We start from the raw sequence: 13,516 nt of genomic DNA, 5'->3' as shown, positions 1-13,516 counted from the left end.
TGGCGGGCCACCTGTTTGATCTGCAGGGCTTCATTTCTTATTCGGATTTACCTGACTGGTACGATATCAAGGACCCCAAATGGTTTCAATATTTTCAGCTTTGTCATTGGCTGCTCCACTCAGGTGTGCGTCCCGGGGTCAGCCGTAAACTTACGACCTTCGAGAAATGGCTCCTCTCCAAGCACTCCGACCGAAAAATGATCACTGAACTGTATCCCATGCTGCTTCCCCCTGCACCGCAAGACAAGTCCGCGGGTCAGCGCCGCTGGGTAGCGGAACTAGGCCGTAGCCTATCGCTAATGGAATGGCAACAGATCTATTATAGGGCTCACCACACAGCACGGAACCCCAGCTCCAACACCAACTACATCCCGCCTTCGCAACACCTGTGCGACTCTCTGGCCACCTTCTTCCATCCTAAGATCACAGACATCCACAACAGCTTCAACGCCACGGCCACCCCAACAACCACTGAGACTCCCACCCCAACCACCACCATCCGCACCAACCGCCTGCTCTCCTGGACCGACATAAAGAACGACAACACCATCAAAACCATGAACACCATCCACTCGGTATCTCCGTCAGACCCATGCCCACACCACGTCTTCAAAAAAGCCAGCACCACCATCGCACCCCATCTCCGGAAAGTCATCAACATCTTCTTTGAGACAGCAACCTTCCTGGAGAGCTGGAAGCAGGCGGAGATCAACACCTTACTCAAAAAACCCAAGGCAGACCCCAAGGACCTCAAGAATTTCCGGCCCATCTCCCTGCTCACGTTCCCGGCGAAAGTCATCGAGAAGACCGTCAACAAACAACTAGCCCGCTACCTCGAGGAGAAAAGCATCCTGGGTCCGGGTTCCGCAGTAACCACAGCACAAAAACTGCCCTCATCGCCTCCACCGATGACATCAGGGCCCTGCTAAACAACGGAGAAACCGTAGCCCTCATCCTCCTGGACCTGTCAGCTGCCTTTGACATGGTCTGCCACCACACCCTTCGCACACGCCTTCACAACGCTGGGTTCCAAGCGAAGGCCCTGGACTGGACCACCTCCTTCCTCTCCGGCAGAACCCAGAGCGTCCGCCTGCCCCCTTTCCGCTTCAAACCCACCGAGATCATCTGCATTGTACCCCAGGGCTCTTTCCTCAGCCCAACACTGTTTAACATCTACATGGCACCGCTCGCCCACGTCGCCCGACTGCATTACCTCAACATAATCTATGCCGACGACACCCAGCTGATCCTCTCCCTCACCAAGGACCCCCACACCGACAAAACCAACCTCCACCAAGGAATGAAAGCTGTCTCAGAGTGGATGAAGAACAGCCGTCTGAAGCTAAATTCGGACAAGACGGCGGTCCTCATCCTCGGATCCACCCCCTCGGCCTGGGACGACTAATGATGGCCGACCACACTGGGAACAGCTCCAACACCCACCGACCATGCACACAACCTAGGGTTCATCCTCGACTCCACCTGCTCCATGACAAAACAGGTCAACGCCGTCTAATCCTCCTGCTTCAACACCCTGCGCATACTCCGCAAGATCTACAAGTGGATCTCCACAGAAACAAGAAGAACGGTCACCCAGGCCCTCATCAGTAGCAGGCTGGACTACAGAAACGCTTTGCACGCCTGATCCTTGACATCCCTCGCCGCAGCCATATCACGCCCCACTTGAGAGACCTGCACTGGCTCCACGTCAGCAAGAGGATAACCTTCAAGCTCCTCACCCACGCGCACAAGGCACTCCACAACACCGGACCAGCGTACCTCAACAGACGACTCAGCTTCAAAAGCCCCACCCGCCAGCTTCGCTCCACCGACCTCGTCCTCGCCACAGTCCCCTGCATCCAAAAAGCAACCTCTGGCGGCAAATTGTTCTCCCACCTCGCTGCCAAGACCTGGAACACCCTCCCTGCCCCCCCTACGGCAGTCCCAAGACCTGCTGACCTTCAGAAGACTCCTCAAGACCTGGCTTTTCGGGCAGTAGCAGCACTCCCCCCACCCCCCTAGCGCCTTGGGACCCTCGCGGGTAAGTAGTGTTTTGATTGAAAGAAGGAGTAAATACACACCAGGCATCGGTTGATTCCCTTACTTGAGACAGATGGGAACATTTTCGCTAAACATCTCCTTTCTCATTTGGTAAACTGGGTAGAAGACACTCAGGGCCATATGTATCAACACCCTTATTTATGATTCTCAAATAGCGATTTTCATCATGTTAAATGTTAAATGTTAAATGTCGTATACTTGTAAAGCGCACAGCTGCCCCAGCAAAGGGGCGTCCCGGCGCTGTATACCGCTGGGGAACCCGTCCTGGCTTTCCCTGTGAGATGGTCTCTCCTGGGTATCTCCAAGGTGAAGACAAGCATCCCCGGCGCTGATGAGGCCGTTAGTAGAGATTAAGCAAGCTATTGCCCAGAGTTGTTGAGTGTGACCCATGGTTAGAGTAGGCACCGAGGCGAGAATTATCGAGTCCGCTGACCATGGCCCAAGACCCTGCCGCGTCGGGAATCGAACCCTGGTCCCGGGGCCAACCTCTGCTTCTGGGTCTGCTGCCTCTAACCAGTGAGCCACACCACTCCAGTCAGACTACATCAAAATGCTCTACCTTTGTTGCTCTATTCATTCTGCCTCAGAAGACTATTTCATTTAAATCAAGCAATCTTTTCGCCTGCTGTATTCAATGAGGTTGACAGGCATCAACTTTGGTCAAAACTGGGGCTTGGAACCAAGGCTAATACATATAATTTATGTACGTAGTGACTCATGGGTCAAGGTAAAACTGTCCGAGGATAAGGGGCTGACGCCGAAGATTTTCACTCACAACAGCTTGAAACAGGGATGCATTCCTGCACCACTGCAGTTCTTTAGCTACATATCTGATGTTGCTGCAATACTTCACCAGAGCAATGAAAGTGCATCTAAACTAGCAAATGAGTGAATACCTTTGCTGGCCTCTGAGGATGATCATGTCATCCCTTCAACAACATAGATGGGCCTACAATGACACCTGGGATAACTTCACAAACACAACACTGCTAACATCTTACACATAAGCATTAGGAAGACAAAGGTTATGTAGTTAAGTAACAAAAGTCCAAATTTCAATTGGACTATACATCCCACGAAGATGAAGCATACCCTGCAATAAAACTATCTAGAAATCATTGTTGACAAAAAGCTTAATAGGAACTTACAAATCGAACATCTTTGTTCCAAAACCCAATTACTACAAGAGCAATAAAAAGATTTTGCTTAAAAATATGGGGGTGTTTGAGGGACTCCTGCACTAACCATAATAAAGGCTACATTAATTCCATTTCTTAATTATGGTTATCTATTGTGGAATTGCAATGTTATAGGAAACATTTAATGTCTATCCAAATCCCCTTGGGTAACTATTTAATTCACGAAGATCAATTCCTCAAGGCCATCCACGACTAAAACATGTACCCCCTTGCCACCTGAAAGCAATACCTTTCATCAGTCAGCTAAATTATTACATGGATTATCACTCATCTGGCATCAGCACTTTAAAATCAATCATCAAGAACTAACTGGTTAAACAAAACTCTGATTTGGCACTCTCCAAACAAAACTGAAGTAATCTTTTATCAACTTTCAATATTCCAGCTGTCAAGGACAAAGATGACTAGAATGGCTCATAAACTTCTCTTAAAACAAGAGGTAAAAATATACTTTTTTTAAAAAAAAAGTAATTACTAGAAAGCAATAACCTAAAAACAGTAACTCTATATCAGAAATGTATAATATACAATGTCAACAATATTTGGGGTTTAATACCACCACATAAGTCAGGAAAGCCTTTTGTGGTTTAGATTGTTTTGCCTTCCTTTTGGTCAATTTGACAGTTCTTGGAATTTGCAGGAGTCAAGGTAACCTATCTTGTTGTCTATGCACTACCGCCTTGGAGTCAATTGAACACATATTCTGTTTATGCCCAGTACTCCCTGATATACACAATTTCAGTTTCTATTCAATTCTGTTAAAGGGGTAGATCACCCAAAAATGTTGGACATACAACATTTTTATGTTTGTGTTTAAAGCTTTATGAGCGCAAAAGAATCAGTTAATTTTGAATGTACCGAAATCATATTGCTTAAGTAATCTCTTTAGTAAACTATGTTTTATGTATTTTTTTCTCTTATTCGTGGTATATGGTTTTAATGAAAACGTACACAATAAAAATGGAATTCAAAATTCACGTCTGCTCCAAAGAACTAATATAAAGGCTGGCCGTAGGAGAGCTGTTATTTCTTCTTCTAGTAATCTACGTGCATTCCTCCTGGGGTGATGTTCATCTGTGTGGTGCACTGGTTCTGTGTCTGAAGGAACGAGCGGTGCGTAGCACGCGCTGGTGGGGTCCTAGAAGGGATTCTTGGTGTAGGTAGCCTTCGGGTGGGGCTTTTAGCAGCACTGATAGAGGCAGCGCCACAAACCACTAAATTGGAGAAAAACAGATGAGGTGGAGAGGTGTCGGAGAGTGTTGGATTGGCACCAAGCAACATAGGTACTGGTGGAAAAGGTATGAACATTCCACATGGTCCCACAGGGAGCAGAAGGTGCACCTGAGAGGTTTCTTGCATTGAAAAATATCTCAAACAAGGTGTTGAGAAATGCCACCAGGTTTGAGCATGGAGCTGGAAAATTGTGGATGGTCGGCATCGGCGCTTAAGGCCTCTCACGTTAGGCCGCTACAGCCACTGGTTTCAGGGGAGGCACCAGAAAGAATCTGCTGGTGGGCTGAGAATGCTAAAGGCATACTAACTCCAGCTCCAAGGATGAAGATCCTGTGGGAGTCCGGTGAGATCGAGGTAACTTACCTTTCATGGAGTGTTTCTTGTGCCTGCTCGAGGAATGGGAACTCCCATCCTCTGGATTAACATTGGGCCTAATTGTCGTAACGGGCCTGTGCCATAAAAAATGTGGCTAAGCTCTTCTTAATTGCCTTTGGGGTGCATATTGTTGCAGTATTTAAATAACGTAGACTTGTGATATGACCCCAGGAACCACAGGCAAATAGGGTGAGAGATTGTAATGGACATCTGTCCCTCACGGTACCTACGGGGTCTTACAGCCTGATTGCTTTACGGGAGACATTCATAGCACTGCATAAAATAAAACAACTATGAGGCACTGATAAAGAAATAAAATAGATCGGGACGGGGGGAGCTATGTCACCAACTAAGATGGCCGACCTCCGTTTCCAGCCGGACGATCCTGCAACTTATCCTGAAATCAAGCCCGACCTCCAGGGAGATGAAGCCTTGCTGAATCGTTTGGTTCAATCCCCAGACCTTTGTCGCCAGAATTGACGGAGTTATGTCGTCTTCTACATCCTGGCCTAACGCAGCTTGTAAGCCAGGGCCTCGAGTTTGAGTCCAGACGGGACGTAGTTGAACAACATCGGCCGTGTGACTACGACAGGGTCCGGTCTCAGCAGTGGAAGTCTCTAGATTTGATTTTGATGGCGATCGATGTAGTTTCCTTGATGTCGTCGGACAGTTGACCTGAGTGTCTGTGTGGATTTTGGGACTCCCGGCCCGGGGACCCGGTGCATAGCCGGGGTCCGCTGGGGTGGAGCCCTCGCCTGCTGTCCAGGGTCACTTTGTCTACAGGACGCCATCAGTTGTGACCCGCTCCGCTCTCTCATGGCCCCCCAGGAGGACCGGGCTCATCGGGGCTTGCCACTATGCTTGTGATCGGAAGTGCGGAGGCGAATCTGACGAATAAAGAGCCGACATTGAGGACCGTGCTAGCCGCCATTAATGGAGCTACAACCGCATATTGAATCTCGACTAGATAATATGCTTGCCGATTGGCCTGAAGTGGACTGTTTGGGACCGGGCTCTGATCTTCCACTACGTCTACCAATATCAACGCTTCCCGTGAGGTCTGGGAGGGCTAATGATGACCGCCCATGGCAAAATGATCTGGTGCAGCCCTTGAGTTGTGTAGCGACAGAGTAGCGAACTTGGTTCCCCGGAGAATCGGTCACACCCGCCATTGTGGTCTCCTGGGGTGGTTCCGCTTGGCTTATCTATCCTGGAGTTTCCTGTCGGAGCCTACTGGATTGCCACAACATTTCTGCCTTCCCCGTCTGCTTTGCCGCTTATGCGGAGGGAACATCACTTGGACAGGGTGCCGATGATGGAGGGCCTATTGATGATCGAGGCTGGTAATGACTTTGTTTTTCGGGCTCTTTGTGGACTATCCTCTTCGGTACTCCTCTCGTATCCTGTATCTACTAGGACTGCGGTGCTACTGCCGGATGGTGTCTGCGTGCAAGATCGGAAGGGCCAAGGATGAGACTGCTTCGATGGGTTTGACTTCGGGGCCTTGGCGGACATGGGAATTGGATCTGGTATTAGAGTGAGGTGTGCGGGGTTTAGTGATTCTCCGGTATTTTCACTGCCATAGCTCTTGGTATTATTTGTGCTATTCGTAGGGGTTGTTGGTGTCCGGCTGGGGAGAAGGAGACCGGGTGCTTATGCGCTTCCTCCTCCTCCACTTCTTCCTACTTTTAGGGTTTTAGTTATTCGGGGTGACAGGCACGCTGCTAGGGGGGTTAGGCTGTAGCCAACTGCAGGGGTGCAGGGTGTGGGACTGGAGGGGGGGTTTTATGTTTTGCCTTTATTTTGTTTCTATGGCCTTTTTCTTCCTTTCTTTTCTTCCTTTTATTAGTATAGTTGGCGAAAAGTTCTGATTGGTATCGTGTATCCGTATCTAGTGCTCTTTCTTCTTTCATTATCCTGATCTTTGGGTGGGCGGGCTCTGAGGATTGGCGCTTGATGTAGACTGTGTATTGTTTGGTTTTATATCCTGAATAGTATGCTTTAACACCAGTGTCTCAATTATAACTGTTCCTGAGCTGCATATCCTGTTGCTCTGCCCAGCCACTGTATTAGTCTCTTTGATTGTGTGGCACCCGATGCGTTTATTTAGTTAATATATAAAATAAAACCTTTGTTTCATTCGGTAACTTAATTGTGCGTTCGATACGAACTTTATCCTGAATTGCTGCTGGACCTCAGGGATGTCGGTTGAAGAGCTGTAGCATACCATAATATACTTGCTCCTATTTTTGATTAGCGGCCGGCCCCTGTGGTTGTACGCCCATGCCTGTAATGTTGTTGAAATGAACAATAAAGGTTTAAAAAAAAAAATAGATCGGGACAAAGAACTGCATCAAAGGTGAGAAAGAAAGGGAACCAACATTGATACGCTGGATGCAGAGCCAGTGCCTGCTCTACTTGCATTGAGAGCTTTGGAGTTTCTGGATCTGACCGGACGCCTGTGATTATTGAGCAGGTGAGGTATCTAAAGGTAGAAGTACCAATCAGAAACAAGCCTTATTCTTTCCTCATCGGTTTTAGTAAATAGATCTCAGGTGATGGAAGAGAAGGTAACGTCTCACTATATCACTCCGGAACAGTGGATCTTTGAAGCAGTAGCAGCATTAGGCCAGACATGAAACTCACTCACTGCAAGCCACTGGAGAGCAAATAAGCAAAGGAAATGTGGTCACTTTTCCATTGTCCATCAACAAATTAGCTGCTTTGTTTTAAAAAAGCTGGAGCTTCCCAATTGCAATGAAAACATAGCATGGTACTGTCTAGCAAAAACGTCAGTGGTAGCTACTACAGTTTGTCTCGAATAAGGAAGAAAGAGTTCAAAAACTATATGACATAAAAAAAGGTGCTGGCCATAGCTTCTGCTTCAGAGCCAAAAGTAACGCAAAACAGGGTTTAAAACCAAAGTTTCTGGGCTTGACATTAGCCCATGGTGTAAGGTCATAACCAAGAACACCAAAGCCAATCACTGCTGCCCTTAAGGATCGGCTAAGTCTTTTTAGAATGTAGTTTTAAAATACAATACTCCGTCCGGCAAGCCCCGGGAGACATGCTGTTCTCTAATAGAGTGGAAATTTACATCTGATCCTTGTTACTTATGACAAAGACTAGGGTAGCAATGGCATACATACTGAGAAAATAATGAAAGAATCAACAGCTTTGCAAAAAGCCACATGCAATATAAATATGCCATGGAATACTTGATAATGCTGAACATTGTTACAAAAAGATTTAGAATTTTACAAAGAGAAAACTTCATACAGTCCAGGATCAAAGCATGGAAACTGGGGCATCGTGATAAATATGGCTCCTACATCAAATGGCAAATGCACATAGATGCTGCTACCATGGGCCTCTATATACTGTTTATCCAGAATGAGACAGAGCTAACTCAGCTCTAACCTCTTACCAACATTTCATCTACAAAATATCTCCTTCTATGAGCTATGGGCTCTGACAAACCGACTAATATCAAGCTGCTATGAAATGAACATAAAGAAGATATTTTCAATTGATGGTGGATTGGAAAAATGTTTTGAGTATCTCAAGAAATATCTCTTGCCAGGAACTGGGTAAACATCTGCAAAAAAGTATGGGTCAACATAGAACCAGATTAAACTATTAGGCTTCAGAGTTTCTTTGTCCCTTGGAATCAGAGGGTGGTGTTTGGGTCTTCCTTTAAAAAGGACACAGTAAACACAGCAGACTAAACTGCGTCTTGTGGCTTAAATTGATGGTGATATTACAATACAACACCTGACTACACCATCAAAAGGAATTGTTTAAAGTCTGCTTTGGTTATGACATAGTTCAAATCTTTGATCTAAGGATACAAGTAAACCTCTACAGTGAGTGATCAGCACAGTGAGCTCTCTTACCATTGCTGAAGGGTAACACAGCAATGCATTAAAGCTCTGCACGCAATACCAATCTGATGAATATGCCTCCTTTTTCGGCTTTCCCTCACTCCCCATGTTGTTACAACGTGGTCGTTACAACGACCACGTTTTAACAAAGCAATACCATTAGCCCGCAAGTCGTTACAACAACTTGCAGAGGGGGGCGCTGGATGTTGCAATAGTATAATTTACTATTCCAACTCCAGCCTGTGCGGACAGTAGGGAAGGCATTGGATTTTAACTCCAACACCTTCTCCCATCCTTCCAAAGTCATTGTAACGACTTGCGGGGTAATGGTATTGCGATGTTACAACGCGGTCATTGTAACAACTGCGTTGTGACAACATGCAGGGTGACGGATGAGGGGTGACTGATGTTTACCCAATCTGATATGTAATCATATATTCTGTATAGATGAATTTGTATTAATGTTAGAATAATAAAAGTAAATAGATAGGGCAGCAAAACACTAAAAGTTCTGCATCCTTGCTACATAACATGGATAGATCATTTTACAGGATAAACATACTAACATTTGTGCAATTTCTCCAAACTTGAGGCTCAATAAAAAGCCAGATTAAAACGTATTGCATCTAATTTTGACTTGATCATTTCACAAACGGTTACTTACCACACAATGTACAAGAATGCTGAGTGGAATCCAAAACAGAAGTGAGAACACTATGACAGAGCCAACTATGTTATCCGCTAAAAACTTTCCTGTTAGAAATTAATGATAAGAAAAGAAATTCAACAGCAGGCAAAATCAGTAGTACATATTTGATGTCTTGACAACACAGTTTCATCAGTGTCTTTGAATACAGGTTTATAAATATGCACTTTGTAGTTTAATAATGATCACATATAACATTTATGTTATCCTGCCCTCCAACCTGATCGCCACATACAAGTTTTCCATAACTGTATTAAGGAATGGAATTGAGAACAGGGTGTGGAAGTTATTATCTGCTCCTATGTCCAGAAACGGAGGACAAAACGACATGCTATTCCACCTGCTTATACAAATATGTGTGAATATTAGTGTTGATAAACTTTCTAAAACGCTCCTCATTTGGTCACTTGTTACCCTAAATTCGAATAAGAGAATATTTGCTCTTTAGAAATCCATCCCTGCCATCTTTTCAGTCAGAGGTAGTAATATGTAATGGAATTAATTGGTTTCTTATTAATTATCAGGTTTTTATTTTGCTGATTGATGCCTTTTGGTTACTTCTGAGGACTGATAATATCCAGTTTCATGAAACACAAGATGCAAAGACAGTTCTTGTCAGGCCGAGTGGGCACTGTAGTTTAATATATTTTGGAGGTGCCACTTAAGCAGCGACGACCTTCTAAAATGCAAGCCTGAATAGTTCTGTCTAAAAATATTTCCTGAATCGTAAATAGTCTGGTTCAGGTCTTTGAGAGGGGCTTGAGCATTCCACTGTTTAGGGCCCACCACTCTAAGGGATCTTCCCCAATGTTTCGATATCTCTCAAAAGATCGCTGATGGATCAGGTGGGTAGATGCAGATCTGAGGTGTCTAGCTCGATTGTAGTGAGAGGTCAGTTTCTGCATGCTTTTGCCGCCCCAGTAGGCCTTTTGAAAGGTGCAAAGGATTTTGAATGTGATCCTGGCATACAATGGAAGACTGTGAAAAGCCTTCAGGGCAAGCTACTGTGTTTGTACTTGCAAAGATTCAAGAACAATTGAGGCTTGTGGTACAGTTGGTTTCGACAGGGTGCATGTTTCTCTATACTCATTACTGTACTTTTCAATTTGGCTTGATTCTAATAGCCTGAAGGCTCCCACAATAAGAATCTTGTAGTCCGTTGTCACTCATGTTTGCACCTGAAAGAACATTTGGATTTAATATTTACTATTCAATTTTCTGCTCCTTGGTGGCTGTCTTCTTTCCAACAGTGGTAGTAATTACTTTTCCTCCTTGTTTAAGACACTAACAATTTACAGTTATTTTGTTTTTGCTTCTTGCCCCTACCTCAGCATGGCTAATATGTTCCCATTTCAAATAAATATTTTCAGAGAGGGCAGGATGATCAGATTTGCTTACTTGATTTGTTACTTCTTTTAAACATAGTTTACAATTTGAACACTTTGATGTGATGGAATCACAAAGGAAGTGCTTTATCAGAATGTAGGGAAATAATATTGGACAATTCCAGTGCAAAACTGCAATTATTTGACATTAACATTTTCGTGCAAGTTTCTGACCAGTCATGACATACACTAGCTTGATTAGAGGCTTTAACCCCATCCTACTCAATATTTACGCACCTACTTTAACAAGCACAAACACTGACACTTCTAGAGGACATTTTCTTAAGACAACATAGCAAGCAAGATGAATGCTAGCCTTCTTTTTATTTGGGTGAAATCTTATGTGGCCGAAAAAAAGTTTTAAACATTACAGTGATCTCCAGCTAGTTACTACAAAGTGTTCTCCATCACAGGAGATCAGGAAACATGAGAACCTTTTGTTTCTGATTTTAAAAAAATGACTCTCTTCTTTTTGTTTTCACACTTGCAAAAGATATAGCTCGAGGATAATATACACATAATAAAAGTTTCATCATAGTGTGCACTTCCCTCAGGCGGATCTCAAAGTGAAGCATGAATCAAACAACAAATCATATAACATTCACACAGTGGTGGTGTACGAGTCCTATGTCATGTAGTCTTCTTCACTTAGCAGCGCAGTTCACTTAATTCCGGAACTGCATGGTGTACCTTACTTAGAGTCCAACCAAAGCCAGTCAGTATGGGGCGTGCTGGATCCTCCCCAGCAAGATTTCTTTCATGAACTATATTCTTAGTTAGGATGCCCTCTTGTAAAACCTCCAATGCAGATACTCCAAAGTAATATACATTGCATGAACTTAAGCCCCTCAAATCTTTCACTCCCATCCACCTCCTGATTATTATTTAAGGTGGTCTTTTCCCTCAGTCTTAAATTCAGACAGTAATTCATCTAAAGTATGACACATTTATGCTCCCTTTAAACCCTTCTTCCTTTCCACATGAAGCAGAGTCAATCTATTCCAGCCCATTTCACCACCTCAGTCTTTCAAAGACCGGTGCATGGGATGACTTCCAGGCCAAGCAAAGCCTCTTTCTGTCAACAACAGGACCAGATCAATGGAAAATGCTACTTACCAGTATGCATCGGTTCTTGGCATGTAGGGCTGCAGATCCACACACTAGTGCACAGATCGCCATCTAGTGGTGGGCCCGGATGATTACACTTTGTTGTTGTCTTGGAAGAATCTTTGTCTGGTGGATGACTCCTCCTGTGGAGCATAGTGCGCATGGGCATCGACTCCATCTTCAGATTGTTTTTCGCCATTCGGAAAATGATGGAGTTGTAGAAGATCAGAAAAAGATGTCCATGTATAGTGTATCTAATTAAGATATTACTGGAACAGATATAGGTAGACGGAGAGGCGGGTGGGCGTGTGTGAATCTGCAGCCCTACATGCCAAGAACAGATGCATACTGGTAAGTAGCACTTCCTGTTCGAGGTATATGGGCTGCAGATCACACACTAGTGCATAGATTGCTTAGCAGTTCTCTCCCTTAGCGGCGACCACCAGTATCTGTTGCAGTAGTTTGAAATAGTGTTTTGAGTACAGCTTGGCTTACACTAGCTGGTTGTTTTGCTTGCACATCTACACAATAGTGCTTTGTGAATGTGTGCAGTGTAGACCATGTAGCTGCTTTGCAGATATCATCTAAGGGAAAATTTCCTAAAAATGCCATAGATGCCCCTAGTTTACGGGTGGAATGAGCCCTAGGGGGAATGGATAGCGTGCATTTTGCCTTTTGGTAACAAATTTGAATGAATTTGACAAGCCACCTTGCAATCCCAGTTTTTGAAATGGGATTACCTTTATGTGGAGGAGAAAAGGACACAAACAACTGTTTTATTTTACGAAATGGCTTTGTCCTATGAATATAGTAGAGCAGAGCTCTTTTGACATCTAATGTATGGAGAGCTCTTTCAGAAACTGTCTGGGGTTGAAAGAAGAATACTGGCAACTCAATAGACTGATTGAGATGGAACGGTGAAATGACTTTTGGAAGGAATTTGGGATTTGTCTTTAGAACCACTTTGTTGTGATGGAGTTGTAAGAATGGTTCCTGAATTTTTAATGCCTGGATCCCACTTACTCTTCTGAGTGAGGTGACAGCAATTTAAAAGGCAACTTTCCATGAAAGGAACTGTAATTCACACTTATGCAAGGGACCAAATGGAGGACCCATAAGTCTAGTGAGAACAATGTTTAGATTCCATACAGGGGATGGTGGCACCCTGGGAGGAATTTTTCTGTTGAGTCCTTCCATGAATGCTTTGATGGCAGGTACTCTGAATAATGACAGATGTTGTATGTTTTGAAGGTAAGCTGCTGTAGCAGCAAGATGTAACCCGATTGAGGAGTATGCTAAACTACATCTTTGTAGATGGAGCAGGTAACATATGATGTTTTGGATGGAAACATCTAGTGGGTTAATGTTGGTATTTGAGCAATACACAACAAACCTTTTCCACTTGGCTGCATAGCATGCCCTAGTGGTGAGACGCCTAGCTTCTTATATAACATTCATGCATTCAGGCGGAAGATTGAGATATCCAAATTCTAAGACCTCAGGAGCCAAATCGCTAGGTTGAGCTGCATGGGGTCGGGATGCATGATCTCTCCATGGTTCTGTGTC

The 13,516-nt window shown here is 44.5% G+C and overlaps 1 protein-coding gene across 1 annotated transcript in view; it reads right to left on the bottom strand.

Moving 5' to 3' along the window:
* The window catches only part of ADAM17 (ADAM metallopeptidase domain 17), a 648,967-nt gene that overhangs the window by 18,289 nt on the left and 617,162 nt on the right, over positions 1–13,516 (bottom strand). The window contains exon 17 of the mRNA XM_086926360.1: positions 9,417–9,505. Within this exon, the coding sequence (XP_086782486.1) occupies positions 9,417–9,505 (89 nt within the window). The remainder of the gene's footprint in view (positions 1–9,416; positions 9,506–13,516) is intronic.

This window comes from Lissotriton vulgaris, chromosome 6, assembly GCF_964263255.1.
Source record: "Lissotriton vulgaris chromosome 6, aLisVul1.2, whole genome shotgun sequence".
NCBI classification, from domain to species: Eukaryota; Metazoa; Chordata; class Amphibia; order Caudata; family Salamandridae; genus Lissotriton; species Lissotriton vulgaris.
Note: the sequence above shows the minus strand (reverse complement) of the source record. Positions and strands in the feature narration are given on the sequence as shown.